Source organism: Lampetra planeri, chromosome 2, assembly GCF_965212315.1.
Source record: "Lampetra planeri chromosome 2, kcLamPlan1.2.h2, whole genome shotgun sequence".
Lineage (NCBI taxonomy): Eukaryota > Metazoa > Chordata > Hyperoartia > Petromyzontiformes > Petromyzontidae > Lampetra > Lampetra planeri.
In genome coordinates, this window is record NC_136108.1 from 33,103,424 (window position 1) to 33,122,434 (window position 19,011).

The window sequence follows — 19,011 nt, forward strand, 5'->3', positions numbered from 1 at the left end:
ATCAACATCGACCCCTACTGCAAACACTTGGCAGGACCCTACAAAAACCTTTTGACTCAGTGGGGCTTTCCTGGCTTAACAAGTGTAATAATACATTATGTTTATATTCTTTGGTTATTCGGTCCTACCAGCCCATCCCGCAGGGTCCTGTTAAAAAACATGTAACTTTTGTAACTTCCACTCCTTGAAAGTCAGAATGTGCCGCGGTGGCGAGATGTTATCTCCCTCACCTGGTATACAGAAGGTCGTGGGTTCGGTCCCCGGTTTTTCCCTCCACATTTAGAAACGTGCGTTTAGATCATTTGGTTGCCATAAATTTCTACGTGATAAGCCACTCCATTAAGCTAAAATATGTCGCCAACTCAGTGGGCTTCATCTGGTAAATAAAATAGTAGTAAATAATAGTTCACCAGGGTTAATTAGTATTGGGTCATCTCCAAAAGGTGTTTTCACACCGAGAGCGAGACAGTGGAGTCAGCTGAACGAGGTACTTAGTATGGCAAGCAAACAGGTTAATAATGTGTTTTGTGATGTATTTGCAGAAAATCAAAGAGGAAGAGGCTGCAAAAAGTGCAAGTACCAAAGGACTCAGCTTGTCAGAAATTGAAGTTATTTTAAAGAACACAAAACAGAACGTGGGTTCCAAAGCGGAACCCAAGTCCCTGTGGGATCTGCTCCACTCGGAATATTTCAGTGAAGACGACAGACGCAAACTCATTGAGGAATTCCGGCTGGGAAAGCTGACACTCGATAAGATGTCTCAAGCCGTCTTGACGAACGTGCAGATGAAGCAGAGAGAAAATGTCAAGTTCAGAGGCCTTAGGCGAGAGGTGTCTCTCAAGCTTCTTGTCGACTCGCACATTGTGGACGACAAAACAGCGAACGAGGTTGTTGAAGGCTCAAAATCCGTTTCTGAAATCACCAAAACCATCGACCGCTACTTAGGAAGTTCTAAGAGCATTGCTGGGCTGTACATCGAAAAAACCCAAGAAAAGATTCCACTTTACAAAGCCATGGTGAAAAGAATGTTACGCCCAGGGACCACTCTGGAACTCTTGGAGGCACAAGCTGCCACTGGCTTCTTGATAGACCCAGTGAATGACCTCAAGATGTCTGTGGAGGATGCCGTGGACAAGGGGCTCGTAGGGTACGATTTTAAGGATAAGCTTTTGTCTGCAGAGCGTGCGGTGACAGGATACACGGACCCGGTTACTAAGAAAACTATTTCCCTGTTCCAAGCGATGGATAAAGATCTAATACTTAAGAGCCATGGAATCCGCCTCTTGGAAGCTCAAATCGCCACAGGTGGAATCATCGACCCACAGGCCAGCCATCGTCTTCCAGTGGAAGTGGCCTACAGCCGAGGACTGTTTGATGAGGAGATGAACCAAATATTGGCTGACCCCAGTGACGACACCAAGGGCTTTTTTGATCCAAACACTGAAGAGAACCTCACTTATTTAGAATTGATGCAACGTTGCATCACTGACCCTGACACAGGTTTATGCTTGCTACCTTTGAAGGAAAAAGGTAACAAGTTTGGGATTGTCAGTTCAGGTGATGGTCTGAAACTAATCCAATCAAACATTGTTCAAAGTGCCCAGATCGAAACTTCTTCCCATACCACAACGATAAAAATAACTACAATCACGTTAACAGAAGAGGAAGTTTGGAAAAAACTTCAAAATGCATATATTGACATAACCTTTGGGAAGTTTTCTGGAAAGAGGTTGTCAATTAAAGAGTTATTTGAAACAGATCTCATTGATGAAGTCACGAAAAGGCAACTACTAGACAACTTCAGATCTGGCAAAATTTCATTTGAGAAACTAATGATCACAATTACTGAAATAATTGAGCGACAGAAGCAAAGTGAAAAGAGTAGAAGCATTTCTACAACAATTACAACGACCACTACGACCACACTTACAGAAGCAGAAATTTGGAACAAACTTCAAAATTCATATATTGAAATATCCTTTGGGAAGTTCTCTGGAAAGAAGCTGTCACTAAAAGAGATATTTGAAACAGATCTCATTGATGAAGCCACGAAAAAGCAACTATTAGACGACTTCAGATCTGGCAAAATTTCATTTGAGAAACTAATGATCATAATTACTGAAATAATTGAGCGACAGAAGCAAAGTGAAAAGGGTAGAAACATTTCATTTAAGGGGCTGCGGAAGCCAGTGTCTCTAGAAGAACTAGTCAAATCAAAACTCTTGGACAGTAAAACGGTAGACCAGTTGATGCAAGGCTTAAAATCAGAGGAAGAAGTTAGGCGGTCAATACAAACCTATCTTGGCGGATCGACGGCTATTGCTGGAGTGTACATTGAAGCAACCAAAGAAAAAATGTCCATATACAATGCCTTGAAGAAGGGTTATTTGAGGCCAGGAACCAGCTTGGTTTTGCTCGAAGCGCAGGCAGCTACAGGGTTCATTGTTGATCCCATCAACAACTTTAAACTGTCAGTGGATGAGGCAGTGGAACAGAATGTAGTGGGATGGGATTACAAAGACAAACTCCTTTCAGCAGAGCGAGCTGTCACTGGGTACACTGATCCGTACTCTAAAGAAACAATCTCACTCTTCCAAGCCATGAAAAAGGAACTCATCTTAAAAGACCATGGGATCCGGCTCCTGGAAGCTCAAATCGCCACAGGTGGCATCATTGACCCGCAGGCCAGCCATCGTCTTCCAGTGGAAGTGGCCTACAGCCGAGGACTGTTTGATGAGGAGATGAACCAAATATTGTCCGACCCCAATGATGACACTAAAGGTTTCTTTGATCCAAACACTCAGGAGAACCTCACGTATTTAGACCTCAAGAATCGCTGCATCACCGAACCAGAGACTGGACTGTGTTTGCTGCCAATTAAAGACAAGAACTCAAAAACAAAGACACTCATTGTCACCAGTGAAAACGTGCAGACTGATAGTCAAGGAAAAAATAAATCCAATAATGGTGTAGATCTTAAGATGGAGAAATCTGAGGTGGTTTCAAGTGGGGTCCCACGTATTGTCCAGGAAAGTGAAATGTTGGACACGTTCACAAAGTCAACGGTTACGATCAAGAGTGGAAAATTTGCCAACAGAAAAATGTCTTTACTGGAAATATTTGAGACTGATCTGGTTGATAAAGAAAGGAAAGAGAAATTAATAAATGATTATAAAACTGGAAAGATTTCTCAGGAGATTTTGCTCATCATGATAATTGAAATAATTGAGACAGATAGAATGAGTGAAAAAATGAAAAACATGAAATTTAAAGGACTACGAAAGCAGGTGACATTGGATGAGCTGTTCAAGTCAAAAATTGTGGACATGAAAACCGTCCAACAACTGGATGATGGTGAGAAAACTCAGGATGAAGTGGGAAGTTCTATCCTAAACTATCTAGAAGGATCAACTGCTATTGCTGGCCTATACATTGAAGCAACCAAAGAAAAAATGTCCATATACAATGCCTTGAAGAAGGGTTATTTGAGGCCAGGAACCAGCTTGGTTTTACTAGAAGCACAGGCAGCTACAGGGTTCATTGTTGATCCCATCAACAACTTGAAACTGTCAGTGGATGAAGCGGTAGAACAGAAAGTAGTGGGATGGGATTACAAAGACAAACTCCTTTCAGCAGAGCGAGCTGTCACTGGGTACACTGATCCGTACTCTAAAGAAACACTCTCACTCTTCCAGGCTATGAAGAAGGGCCTCATCTTGAAAGACCACGGCATCCGCCTCCTAGAAGCTCAAATCGCCACAGGGGGCATCATCGATCCGCAAGCCAGCCATCGTCTTCCAGTGGAAGTGGCCTACAGCAGAGGACTGTTTGATGAGGAAATGAACCAAATATTGGCCGACCCCAGTGATGACACCAAGGGCTTTTTTGATCCAAACACTGAAGAGAACCTCACATATTTAGATCTCAAGCAGCGCTGCATCATTGACCCTGACACAGGTCTATGCTTGCTATCTCTGAAGGAAAAACGAACCAAGTTTGGGAACATCAGTTCAGGTGATGTTCCAAAAATAGTTGAATCAAAGACTGTTCAGAGTGCTCAGATTGGAACATCGTCCCAAACTACAACAATTACAACGACCACAACGACCACACTTACAGAAGTAGAAATTTGGAACAAACTTCAAAATTCATATATTGAAATATCCTTTGGGAAGTTCTCTGGAAAGAAGATGTCACTAAAAGAGATATTTGAAACAGATCTAATTGATGAAGCCACGAAAAAGCAACTACTAGACGACTTTAGATCTGGAAAAATTGCATTTGAGAAACTAATGATCATAATTACTGAAATTATTGAGCGACAGAAGCAAAGTGAAATGAGTAGAAGCATTTCTACAACAATTACAACGACCACTACGACCACACTTACAGAAGTAGAAATTTGGAACAAACTTCAAAATTCATATATTGAAATATCCTTTGGGAAGTTCTCTGGAAAGAAGCTGTCACTAAAAGAGTTATTTGAAACAGATCTCATTGATGAAGCCACGAAAAAGCAACTACTAGACGACTTCAGATCTGGAAAAATTTCATTTGAGAAACTAATGTTCATAATTACGGAAATAATTGAACGACAGAAGCAAAGTGAAAAGAGTAGAAGCATTTCATTTAAGGGGCTGCGAAAGCCAGTGTCTGTAGAAGAACTGGTCAAATCAAAACTCTTGGACAGTAAAACCGTAGAGCAGTTGATGCAAGGCCTAAAATCAGAGGAAGAAGTTAGGCGTTCGATACAAAACTACCTTGGCGGATCGACTGCTATTGCCGGAATCTACATTGAAGCAGCAAAGGAAAAAATGTCCATATACAATGCCTTGAAGAAGGGATTTTTGAGGCCAGGAACCAGTTTGATTTTGCTGGAAGCGCAGGCAGCTACAGGATTCATTGTTGATCCCATCAACAACCTGAAGCTGTCAGTGGATGAGGCAGTGGAACAGAAAGTAGTGGGATGGGATTACAAAGACAAACTCCTTTCAGCAGAGCGAGCTGTCACTGGGTACACAGATCCATACTCTAAAGAAACACTCTCACTGTTCCAGGCCATGAAGAAGGAACTCATCTTGAAAGACCATGGCATCCGGCTCCTGGAAGCTCAAATCGCCACAGGTGGCATCATTGACCCGCAGGCCAGCCATCGTCTTCCAGTGGAAGTGGCCTACAGCCGAGGACTGTTTGATGAGGAGATGAACGAAACATTGTCCGACCCCAATGATGACACTAAAGGTTTCTTTGATCCAAACACTCAGGAGAACCTCACGTATTTAGACCTCAAGAATCGCTGCATCACCGAACCAGAGACTGGACTGTGTTTGCTGCCAATTATAGACAAGAACTCAAAAACAAAGACACTCATTGTCACCAGTGAGAACGTGCAGACTGACAGTCAAGGAAAAAATAAATCCAATAATGGTGTAGATCTTAAGATGGAGAAATCTGAATTGGTATCAAGTGGGGTCCCACGTATTGTCCAGGAAAGTGAAATGTTGGACACGTTCACAAAGTCAACGGTTACGATCAAGAGTGGAAAATTTGCCAACAGAAAAATGTCTTTACTGGAAATATTTGAGACTGATCTGGTTGACAAAGAAAGGAAAGAGAAATTAATAAATGATTATAAAACTGGAAAGATTTCTCAGGAGATTTTGCTCATCATGATAATTGAAATAATTGAGACAGATAGAATGAGTGAAAAAATGAAAAACATGAAATTTAAAGGACTACGAAAGCAGGTGACATTGGATGAGCTTTTCAAGTCAAAAATTGTGGACATGAAAACCGTTCAACAACTGGATGATGGTGAGAAGACTCAGGATGAAGTGGGAAGTTCTATCCTAAACTATCTAGAAGGATCAACTGCTATTGCTGGCCTATACATTGAAGCAACCAAAGAAAAAATGTCCATATACAATGCCTTGAAGAAGGGTTATTTGAGGCCAGGAACCAGCTTGGTTTTGCTAGAAGCACAGGCAGCTACAGGGTTCATTGTTGATCCCATCAACAACTTGAAACTGTCAGTGGATGAAGCGGTAGAACAGAAAGTAGTGGGATGGGATTACAAAGACAAACTCCTTTCAGCAGAGCGAGCTGTCACTGGGTACACTGATCCGTACTCTAAAGAAACACTCTCACTCTTCCAGGCTATGAAGAAGGGCCTCATTTTGAAAGACCACGGCATCCGCCTCCTGGAAGCTCAAATCGCCACAGGGGGCATCATCGATCCGCAAGCCAGCCACCGTCTTCCAGTGGAAGTGGCCTACAGCAGAGGACTTTTTGATGAGGAAATGAACCAAATATTGGCCGACCCCAGTGATGACACCAAGGGCTTTTTTGATCCAAACACTGAAGAGAACCTCACATATTTAGATCTCAAGCAGCGCTGCATCATTGACCCTGACACAGGTCTATGCTTGCTATCTCTGAAGGAAAAACGAACCAAGTTTGGGAACATCAGTTCAGGTGATGTTCCAAAAATAGTTGAATCAAAGACTGTTCAGAGTGCTCAGATTGGAACATCGTCCCAAACTACAACAATTACAACGACCACTACGGCCACACTTACAGAAGTAGAAATTTGGAACAAACTTCAAAATTCATATATTGAAATATCCTTTGGGAAGTTCTCTGGAAAGAAGATGTCACTAAAAGAGATATTTGAAACAGATCTCATTGATGAAGCCACGAAAAAGCAACTACTAGACGACTTTAGATCTGGAAAAATTTCATTTGAGAAACTAATGATCATAATTACTGAAATAATTGAGCGACAGAAGCAAAGTGAAAAGAGTGGAAGCATTTCTACAACAATTACAACGACCACCACGACCACACTTACTGAAGTAGAAATTTGGAACAAACTTAAAAATTCATACATTGAAATATCCTTTGGGAAGTTCTCTGGAAAGAAGCTGTCACTAAAAGAGTTATTTGAAACAGATCTCATTGATGAAGCCACGAAAAAGCAACTACTAGACGACTTCAGATCTGGAAAAATTTCATTTGAGAAACTAATGATCATAATTACTGAAATAATTGAACGACAGAAGCAAAGTGAAAAGAGTAGAAGCATTTCATTTAAGGGGCTGCGAAAGCCAGTGTCTGTAGAAGAACTGGTCAAATCAAAACTCTTGGACAGTAAAACCGTAGAGCAGTTGATGCAAGGCCTAAAATCAGAGGAAGAAGTTAGGCGTTCGATACAAAACTACCTTGGCGGATCGACTGCTATTGCCGGAATCTACATTGAAGCAGCAAAGGAAAAAATGTCCATATACAATGCCTTGAAGAAGGGATTTTTGAGGCCAGGAACCAGTTTGATTTTGCTGGAAGCGCAGGCAGCTACAGGATTCATTGTTGATCCCATCAACAACCTGAAGCTGTCAGTGGATGAGGCAGTGGAACAGAAAGTAGTGGGATGGGATTACAAAGACAAACTCCTTTCAGCAGAGCGAGCTGTCACTGGGTACACAGATCCATACTCTAAAGAAACACTCTCACTGTTCCAGGCCATGAAGAAGGAACTCATCTTGAAAGACCATGGCATCCGGCTCCTGGAAGCTCAAATCGCCACAGGTGGCATCATTGACCCGCAGGCCAGCCATCGTCTTCCAGTGGAAGTGGCCTACAGCCGAGGACTGTTTGATGAGGAGATGAACGAAATATTGTCCGACCCCAATGATGACACTAAAGGTTTCTTTGATCCAAACACTCAGGAGAACCTCACGTATTTAGACCTCAAGAATCGCTGCATCACCGATCCAGAGACTGGACTGTGTTTGCTGCCAATTATAGACAAGAACTCAAAAACAAAGACACTCATTGTCACCAGTGAGAACGTGCAGACTGACAGTCAAGGAAAAAATAAATCCAATAATGGTGTAGATCTTAAGATGGAGAAATCTGAATTGGTATCAAGTGGGGTCCCACGTATTGTCCAGGAAAGTGAAATGTTGGACACGTTCACAAAGTCAACGGTTACGATCAAGAGTGGAAAATTTGCCAACAGAAAAATGTCTTTACTGGAAATATTTGAGACTGATCTGGTTGACAAAGAAAGGAAAGAGAAATTAATAAATGATTATAAAACTGGAAAGATTTCTCAGGAGATTTTGCTCATCATGATAATTGAAATAATTGAGACAGATAGAATGAGTGAAAAAATGAAAAACATGAAATTTAAAGGACTACGAAAGCAGGTGACATTGGATGAGCTGTTCAAGTCAAAAATTGTGGACATGAAAACCGTTCAACAACTGGATGATGGTGAGAAAACTCAGGATGAAGTGGGAAGTTCTATCCTAAACTATCTAGAAGGATCAACTGCTATTGCTGGCCTATACATTGAAGCAACCAAAGAAAAAATGTCCATATACAATGCCTTGAAGAAGGGTTATTTGAGGCCAGGAACCAGCTTGGTTTTGCTAGAAGCACAGGCAGCTACAGGGTTCATTGTTGATCCCATCAACAACTTGAAACTGTCAGTGGATGAAGCGGTAGAACAGAAAGTAGTGGGATGGGATTACAAAGACAAACTCCTTTCAGCAGAGCGAGCTGTCACTGGGTACACTGATCCGTACTCTAAAGAAACACTCTCACTCTTCCAGGCTATGAAGAAGGGCCTCATCTTGAAAGACCACGGCATCCGCCTCCTGGAAGCTCAAATCGCCACAGGGGGCATCATCGATCCGCAAGCCAGCCACCGTCTTCCAGTGGAAGTGGCCTACAGCAGAGGACTTTTTGATGAGGAAATGAACCAAATATTGGCCGACCCCAGTGATGACACCAAGGGCTTTTTTGATCCAAACACTGAAGAGAACCTCACATATTTAGATCTCAAGCAGCGCTGCATCATTGACCCTGACACAGGTCTATGCTTGCTATCTCTGAAGGAAAAACGAACCAAGTTTGGGAACATCAGTTCAGGTGATGTTCCAAAAATAGTTGAATCAAAGACTGTTCAGAGTGCTCAGATTGGAACATCGTCCCAAACTACAACAATTACAACGACCACCACGACCACACTTACAGAAGTAGAAATTTGGAACAAACTTCAAAATTCATATATTGAAATATCCTTTGGGAAGTTCTCTGGAAAGAAGATGTCACTAAAAGAGATATTTGAAACAGATCTCATTGATGAAGCCACGAAAAAGCAACTACTAGACGACTTTAGATCTGGAAAAATTTCATTTGAGAAACTAATGATCATAATTACTGAAATAATTGAGCGACAGAAGCAAAGTGAAAAGAGTAGAAGCATTTCTACAACAATTACAACGACCACTACGACCACACTTACAGAAGCAGAAATTTGGAACAAACTTAAAAATGCATACATTGAAATATCCTTTGGGAAGTTCTCTGGAAAGAAGATGTCACTAAAAGAGTTATTTGAAACAGATCTCATTGATGAAGCCACGAAAAAGCAACTACTAGACGACTTCAGATCTGGAAAAATTTCATTTGAGAAACTAATGTTCATAATTACGGAAATAATTGAACGACAGAAGCAAAGTGAAAAGAGTAGAAGCATTTCATTTAAGGGGCTGCGAAAGCCAGTGTCTGTAGAAGAACTGGTCAAATCAAAACTCTTGGACAGTAAAACCGTAGAGCAGTTGATGCAAGGCCTAAAATCAGAGGAAGAAGTTAGGCGTTCGATACAAAACTACCTTGGCGGATCGACTGCTATTGCCGGAATCTACATTGAAGCAGCAAAGGAAAAAATGTCCATATACAATGCCTTGAAGAAGGGATTTTTGAGGCCAGGAACCAGTTTGATTTTGCTGGAAGCGCAGGCAGCTACAGGATTCATTGTTGATCCCATCAACAACCTGAAGCTGTCAGTGGATGAGGCAGTGGAACAGAAAGTAGTGGGATGGGATTACAAAGACAAACTCCTTTCAGCAGAGCGAGCTGTCACTGGGTACACAGATCCATACTCTAAAGAAACACTCTCACTGTTCCAGGCCATGAAGAAGGAACTCATCTTGAAAGACCATGGCATCCGGCTCCTGGAAGCTCAAATCGCCACAGGTGGCATCATTGACCCGCAGGCCAGCCATCGTCTTCCAGTGGAAGTGGCCTACAGCCGAGGACTGTTTGATGAGGAGATGAACGAAATATTGTCCGACCCCAATGATGACACTAAAGGTTTCTTTGATCCAAACACTCAGGAGAACCTCACGTATTTAGACCTCAAGAATCGCTGCATCACCGAACCAGAGACTGGACTGTGTTTGCTGCCAATTATAGACAAGAACTCAAAAACAAAGACACTCATTGTCACCAGTGAGAACGTGCAGACTGACAGTCAAGGAAAAAATAAATCCAATAATGGTGTAAATCTTAAGATGGAGAAATCTGAAGTGGTATCAAGTGGGGTCCCACGTATTGTCCAGGAAAGTGAAATGTTGGACACGTTCACAAAGTCAACGGTTACGATCAAGAGTGGAAAATTTGCCAACAGAAAAATGTCTTTACTGGAAATATTTGAGACTGATCTGGTTGACAAAGAAAGGAAAGAGAAATTAATAAATGATTATAAAACTGGAAAGATTTCTCAGGAGATTTTGCTCATCATGATAATTGAAATAATTGAGACAGATAGAATGAGTGAAAAAATGAAAAACATGAAATTTAAAGGACTACGAAAACAGGTGACATTGGATGAGCTGTTCAAGTCAAAAATTGTGGACATGAAAACCGTCCAACAACTGGATGATGGTGAGAAAACTCAGGATGAAGTGGGAAGTTCTATCCTAAACTATCTAGAAGGATCAACTGCTATTGCTGGCCTATACATTGAAGCAACCAAAGAAAAAATGTCCATATACAATGCCTTGAAGAAGGGTTATTTGAGGCCAGGAACCAGCTTGGTTTTGCTAGAAGCACAGGCAGCTACAGGGTTCATTGTTGATCCCATCAACAACTTGAAACTGTCAGTGGATGAAGCGGTAGAACAGAAAGTAGTGGGATGGGATTACAAAGACAAACTCCTTTCAGCAGAGCGAGCTGTCACTGGGTACACTGATCCGTACTCTAAAGAAACACTCTCACTCTTCCAGGCTATGAAGAAGGGCCTCATCTTGAAAGACCACGGCATCCGCCTCCTGGAAGCTCAAATCGCCACAGGGGGCATCATCGATCCGCAAGCCAGCCACCGTCTTCCAGTGGAAGTGGCCTACAGCAGAGGACTTTTTGATGAGGAAATGAACCAAATATTGGCCGACCCCAGTGATGACACCAAGGGCTTTTTTGATCCAAACACTGAAGAGAACCTCACATATTTAGATCTCAAGCAGCGCTGCATCATTGACCCTGACACAGGTCTATGCTTGCTATCTCTGAAGGAAAAACGAACCAAGTTTGGGAACATCAGTTCAGGTGATGTTCCAAAAATAGTTGAATCAAAGACTGTTCGGAGTGCTCAGATTGGAACATCGTCCCAAACTACAACAATTACAACGACCACTACGACCACACTTACAGAAGTAGAAATTTGGAACAAACTTCAAAATTCATATATTGAAATATCCTTTGGGAAGTTCTCTGGAAAGAAGATGTCACTAAAAGAGATATTTGAAACAGATCTCATTGATGAAGCCACGAAAAAGCAACTACTAGACGACTTTAGATCTGGCAAAATTTCATTTGAGAAACTAATGATCATAATTACTGAAATTATTGAGCGACAAAAGCAAAGTGAAAAGAGTAGAAGCATTTCTACAACAATTACAACGACCACTACGACCACACTTACAGAAGTTGAAATTTGGAACAAACTTAAAAATTCATACTTTGAAATATCCTTTGGGAAGTTCTCTGGAAAGAAGCTGTCACTAAAAGAGTTATTTGAAACAGATCTCATTGATGAAGCCACGAAAAAGCAACTACTAGACGACTTCAGATCTGGAAAAATTTCATTTGAGAAACTAATGATCATAATTACTGAAATAATTGAACGACAGAAGCAAAGTGAAAAGAGTAGAAGCATTTCATTTAAGGGGCTGCGAAAGCCAGTGTCTGTAGAAGAACTGGTCAAATCAAAACTCTTGGACAGTCAAACGGTACAGCAGTTGATGCAAGGCCTAAAATCAGAGGAAGAAGTTAGGCGTTCGATACAAAACTACCTTGGGGGATCGACTGCTATTGCCGGAGTTTACATTGAAGCAGCAAAGGAAAAAATGTCCATATACAATGCCTTGAAGAAAGGATTTTTGAGGCCAGGAACCAGTTTGGTTTTGCTGGAAGCGCAGGCAGCTACAGGATTCATTGTTGATCCCATCAACAACCTGAAGCTGTCAGTGGATGAGGCCGTGGAACACAAAGTAGTGGGATGGGATTACAAAGACAAACTCCTTTCAGCAGAGCGAGCTGTCACTGGGTACACAGATCCATACTCTAAAGAAACAATCTCACTCTTCCAAGCTATGAAGAAGGGCCTCATCTTGAAAGACCACGGCATTCGCCTACTGGAAGCTCAAATCGCCACAGGCGGCATCATCGACCCAGAGGCCAGCCATCGTCTTCCAGTGGAAGTGGCCTACAGCCGAGGACTGTTTGATGAGGAGATGAACCAAATATTGTCCGACCCCAATGATGACACTAAAGGTTTCTTTGATCCAAACACTCAGGAGAACCTCACATATTTAGATCTTAAGCGGCGCTGCATCACCGACCCTGACACAGGTCTATGCTTGCTTCCTATTAAAGAGTTTAATGGTGTTAACCCCAAAGATTCGAAAACATCGAAAGAAATGATCATCCAGAAGACAGAAACTGTGGAAAAATATGCTGGTGGCTCTTCCTCGGAGAATGATCCATTTTTGGTGGAGTCTTCCGTAAGTTCTAATGAGGAAAGATTCATCATCATAGAATCTCAGGTCCTAGATATACTTTATAATGAAAAAATAAACATGACTTTTGGAAGATTTGCCGGTAAAAATGTTTCTCTGAAAGACATATTTGACAGTGATTTTATAGACGCAGAAACGAGAGAGAAACTCATTGATGATTACAAATCTGGTAAAATATCACTTGCGGATGTGGTTGCTATTGTGACTAAGATTATTGAAGCCAAGGAACGGACCGAGGCAAAGAAGAACCTTTGGTGCCGAGGTTTCCGCCGTCAAGTTAGCGTCGCACAACTTGTCGAGTCACAGGTATTAGACGACGAAGTTGCAAATCAGTTGGCCGATGGACGAACGTCTATCCAAGAAGTTACCCGGCTGGTAAAGAGGTACCTTGAAGGCACTAGCAGCATTGCAGGGCTTTACCTGGAGAAAACCAAAGAGAAGGTGTCAGTCAGTAACGCCATCCAGAGAAGAATGCTCAAGCCGGAGAGCGGCATGGCCTTACTGGAAGCACAGGCGGCGACTGGGTTCATTATGAACCCTGTAAGCAATGAAAAGCTCACGGTCCACGAGGCTGTCGAAAAAGGTGTTGTCCAAAAGGAATCGCGTGATCAGCTTCTCGCAGCGGAGTGTGCTGTTACCGGTTACAAGGACCCCCACTCGGGGGGCGTCCTGTCACTGTTCCAAGCCATGAAGAAAGGCGTTGTGTCAAAAGACCACGGAATTCATCTGCTTGAGGCTCAGATCGCCACAGGTGGCATCATCGATCCGCAGGCAAGCCATCGCCTCCCAACGAATGTTGCCTACAGCCGAGGGCTGTTTGACGAGGAGATGAACAAAACCTTGGTTGAAGGAAAAGAATTCACCAAGGGCTTCTTTGATCCAAACACTGGAGAGAAGGTCACTTACCTGGACTTAATGAAACGCTGCATCACAGACCCCGACACGGGGCTTTACCTCTTTGTGCTGAGACAGAGCAAGCAAACGTCCACGGTCGTACAGAAACGCAAAATCATTATTGATCCTGACGTCGGCAAGGAGATGAGTGTCTACGAGGCATATGAAAAAGGCCTCTTGGGCAAAGAGCAGTATCTCAAGCTTTCAGCAGACGAATGTGCATGGGAGGAGAGGAAGGTGACGCTTCCAGATGGCACCACCTACTCTACGTTGGTCGACAAGAAATCGGGGAAATGCTATGACGTTTCGAAAGCACTGGCCGAGGATAAAATCAAGGGCGCGTTGGTGGAGAAGTACAACTCTGGCGCGATTTCCATCTTCGAATTCGCAGACAAACTCTCCGCTGCGTTAAATGCTCAGTAGGATTTGGTCAAAGTGGCCCATGGGGGACTGAGAAAACAAAACCAATACAAATATGCAAACAACAAAGTCGTGATCGCATTCAGGGGGTATGACACACAATCAGTGAATAGGAGGACACTTTCTGTCAAATTTTGCATTTGCACTCTACGAAGACAAATTATTTGGTCCACTCATGGTACACATTCTGTATGTATAAAACGTTAAGTAGAAGAATTAAAGCATTTAGAACTTGAGGCTGGTATTGCCCTGTGGGTAAAACTATTCAACCTAAGGGCTATTTTTTTGGGTGGAGAGACCAGGGGTCCATATTTGAAATTTGGGGTTTTTGGATTTACTGTATCTGGTTATAAGCATATAATGGTTGTTTTTTTTTAGCCATTCTAGAACATTAGAATATATACTGTATCACTTGCTCGTTCAAATGGTTTATCCGCATTAGATGATAAGTATGCTTACTTAGATTTTAGAATGTTTTCAATCAGCTGTCAATTTAAAATTGAGGCTGCAATGTTTTTACGTCACATTCGTGTTTTATCGTGTGGCTTCAGATGTTTTTTAAATGTTCCGTTTATAAACAGTAGATCAGAAAGCCACGGAAGTTGTATTGATACTAGCACCTGGTGTCAGGATTCAGGGTTTAGATGTAATGCTCTATTTGATCTTTCCATGTGGGGCTATGTTTCGTATATTTTTCAAAACGTGGATTTTAATAAAGAATAAAAAAAATGCATCAATGTGATAGTGTCACATGTGTTGGGGGCATCGATGCAGTGTGGAATGAACAACGTTTACCTGTGATGTATTTGTATAGCGTGTGTACTTGGTTACTCCACGCGGGGTCTCCTTGGCTACTTTCCACTCAACCCCAGTGTCAAAATTGTTCACACGTCCCTGTTTAAAGATGTTGCTGCTACTTGTCGAGTGGAGTCTCGTTTGCGGAGGGAGCGACCCAGGTCAGCGAACAAGACGACCGGAGGAGCACAGCGGCGAGGAAAAATCGATCGGAACGATAAACATGGACCATTATGACCACGACTATGTTAACCACATACCTGTCAACCCCTTATCGGCCTTATAACAGACCAATTCGGACCTCAATGGCCACCCCGTGCCCTTAAAAATTTCAACGTTCATCCGACAGAGTCCCATCACAAGGGAGAAACACAAACAAATAGACAAAACATAATCTTGTTTTTTTAACTACCTCAGTGTTTTGTGTGTGTACTCATGCATGTAACCCCTTATAAGTGCCCTGCCTTATGACAGACCAATTCGGACCTCATTGGCCACCCCGTGCCCTTAGAAATCTCAACGTTCATCCTACAAAGTCCCATCACAAGGGAGAAACACAAACAAATAGACCAAAATATGATCTTGTTTTTTTAACTACCTCATAGTTTGTGTGTGTACTCATGCATGTAACCCCTTATCAGTGCCCTGCCTTATGACAGACCAATTCGGACCTCATTGGCCACCCCGTGCCCTTAGAAATCTCAACGTTCATCCGACAGAGTCCCATCACAAGGGAGAAACACAAACAAATAGACAAAACATAATCTTGTTTTTTTAACTACCTCAGTTTTTTGTGTGTGTACTCATACCTGTCAACCCCTTATTAGCCTTATAACAGACCAATTCCGGACCTCAATGGCCACCCCGTGCCCTTAGAAATCTCAACGTTCATCCGACAGAGTCCCATCACAAGGGAGAAACACAAAACAGATTTGTTTTTTGAGCACATCTGAAAACTGCTTGAACCGGTTCACGGTTCAAAAGTGTTTTCAGAAACCGGTTTGAATGTTTTTGTTTAATCATTTGCAGAGGTGGGACAAAGTCATTGTTATGCAAGTCCAAGTCGAGTCGCAAGTCATCAAATTCATGACTCGAGTCTGACTCGAGTCCAAGTCACATGACTCGAGTCCACATCTCATAGGTGGGACAAAGTCATTGTTATGCAAGTCCAAGTCGAGTCGCAAGTCATCAAATTCATGACTCGAGTCTAACTCGAGTCCAAGTCACATGACTCGAGTCCACACCTCTGATCATTTGCATAATGTATCCCTGCGTTGCAGGCTACAATGTGTGTACAGGTACAGTACAGACACGAGAGGTCTTTGGTTTGCAAATTGTAGCGAACGTCCAACGTCGATAGCTTTCTTTCATTGCTTATCGTTCATGCATTGCAGGTGCTGAAGATTAGCACTAAACATAATTATCAACGGACGATGAGAAATCAAACGAAGCGTTTTAAATAGTGCACGACGTTCAGCAAACATACGGTGCTCGACAAAATTGGCGGGAAAAAATAAAATGCCATTTAAGTCTTCTTCAATTGTATTTTCCCGCTAGTTTTTGCCGAGAGTGTTTCAAATACCTCTGTGTGTGTGTCTCTCTCTCTCTGAAAGACACGGGCATGGGGATTACAAAGACGCGCAGAGACACGGAGCAAGAGAAGACACAAAACACACACTGATGAAGGATGGTGGAGATGCTTCGCCGGTGCGGTGTGGATAGTAGCTACACTATCAGTGGTGTAGTAACTACGCTATCAGTGGTGTAGTAACTACACTATCAGTGGTGTAGTAACTACACTATCAGTGGTGTAGTGACTACACTATCAGTGGTGTAGTGACTACGCTATCAGTGGTGTAGTAACTACGCTATCAGTGGTGTAGTAACTACACTATCAGTGGTGTAGTGACTACACTATCAGTGGTGTAGTAACTACGCTATCAGTGGCGTAGTGACTACATTATCAGTGGCGTATAACTACATTATCAGTGGTGGAGTGACTACATTATCAGTGGTGTAGTAACTACATTATCAGTGGTGTAGTAACTACATTATCAGTGGTGTATAACTACATTATCAGTGGCGTAGTGACTACATTATCAGTGGTGTAGTGACTACATTATCAGTGGTGTAGTAACTACATTATCAGTGGTGTAGTAACTACATTATCAGTGGTATAGTAACTACATTATCAGTGGTGTAGTGACTACATTATCAGTGGGGTAGTAACTACATTATCAGTGGTGTACAAAATCAGCAGGGGATAAAATACTTTTTTCTCTCACTGTATCTCATGGTGGTTGTCAAGGGGACCCCGACTCGTAACTTTGGCCACCATGGCAGCCAAGGAACGGCACGTGTCTAAGAGGAACCTCCACTTAGAGATGGAGCGATGATGGATTGTTGAAATCGCTTTTATCCAGCAGCGGATTGACAATGGCTGTTGGCAAGAAACTGCGCTACCAACCCGGCGCGCCTCGAGTCCGATTCCCGCACGCGGCTAACATCAGTGGCAATTATCAGACCAGGTCCCGGACTTTTTTCCTACGTCGACTCGGTCGTAACTAAGTCAACGGTGCGGTGCATCAAGATCAACACAGGAGAGACGAAGGCGACCGGGCGTGGTGCTGGGGACACTATCACCTCATAGTTCGTGGCGTCGGCCTTCATAGGCCCTCGCCAAACTGCTACTTGCTCCAACAGTCTGTCAAGGCTATACGGGAGATCTTTGTCTGCACGTGAATTTGTGGGGAGCGTTAGTGGGGGGTCATTTGACCATACTTCACCGCGCCGGCCAGCATGCGGGTTGGTGAGAGTGGGCGCAGAGCATAGCATATGTCGTGGGAGCCATGGAAGTGCAGTACAACAATGAGTTATTGCTGCAGCTTTGCGCAGCTGCCCGCCACGTAGCCCCCCAGCAGCAGCCTATACCACCTGTTGCATGTGGTGGTTATTACACCCGGGGGGGGGGCGGTTGATTATTTGAGATAATAATGATTATTCAACCTGGTTGAACAAATTAAACTGGAACTCCAGGATGGGGGGAATATATAAATACTAGCGGGAAGTACCCGGCATTGCCCGGGTCTTAAAAATATTTCAAAACTACTCTTAAAAATTGAGCAGCAGTACGTACTGACTGTGGTGGTACCTGCTATGATTATAGCAGTGCATACTGTGGTGGTACCTGCTATGATTACAGCAGTGCATACCGACTGTGGTGGTACCTGCTATCATTACAGTAGTACATGCTGACTCTATAGCAGTATTTATCGACTGTATAGCACAAAGTATTCACCTAACAGAGTGGCGTGGTGAGGCGTCGTCCCGTTCGGAGCCTCCTGCCTCGCCTAGATTGTCCAGCCGGCCGAGGTGGCACCTTGGCAGGCTGGGGCTGGGCTGCTGCTACCCCACCGCCCCCCCGAGCCACGATCTCCCCGGCTGCTCTGCAATAATATCTAAGGCCTATAGTGGTAGCATCTAGCGACTGTATACTAGTAATAACTGCACGCATCGGGGTGGGGGGGGGCATCACACAGTCAAGAATTTAACTGAGCGTTGTGTATTTTTATAGCATTTTTAATGCGAAAGAAAATGCCCCCCTCACTCCCACTGAAGGCGTGCGACTTGGCATGGGCCGTTCCCCCCCCACCAAAGGCGCGTGCGTTTGTATGGTTGTGCATGAGTCATAAATAAATAAATAAAAATGCGCAACAAAAATCTCACTAAATCGCTAATTAAACTAATTGAAAGTTGACGGATGTGAAAAAGGAATATCGCTTGCTGACCGCGGGGCTTACGGCGTGGTACCTGGATATTTTTTTATGGCATTTACCCCACCGTTGGAGAGCCAAACGCACGACCACACACAAACCCACAAACAATTATTGACTTTTATATATAAAAAAGAATAGAATATAGAAAGAATAGAATAGAAAGAAAAGATATATTTCAGAGCTCAGTACCGGACGGCTCCGGCTCAGATAATCGCACACTGAGACACTTCACAACCAAATGAATACGCAGAAGCGGGCAG

General features: G+C 43.0%; 1 protein-coding gene across 1 annotated transcript in view; it reads left to right on the forward strand.

Moving 5' to 3' along the window:
- The window catches only part of LOC144732089 (epiplakin-like), a 51,602-nt gene extending 36,689 nt beyond the window's left edge, over nucleotides 1-14,913 (forward strand). The window contains exon 9 of the mRNA XM_078613356.1: nucleotides 543-14,913. Within this exon, the coding sequence (XP_078469482.1) occupies nucleotides 543-14,183 (13,641 nt within the window). The 3' untranslated portion in view covers nucleotides 14,184-14,913. The remainder of the gene's footprint in view (nucleotides 1-542) is intronic.
- Nucleotides 14,914-19,011: the final 4,098 nt, after the last annotated feature.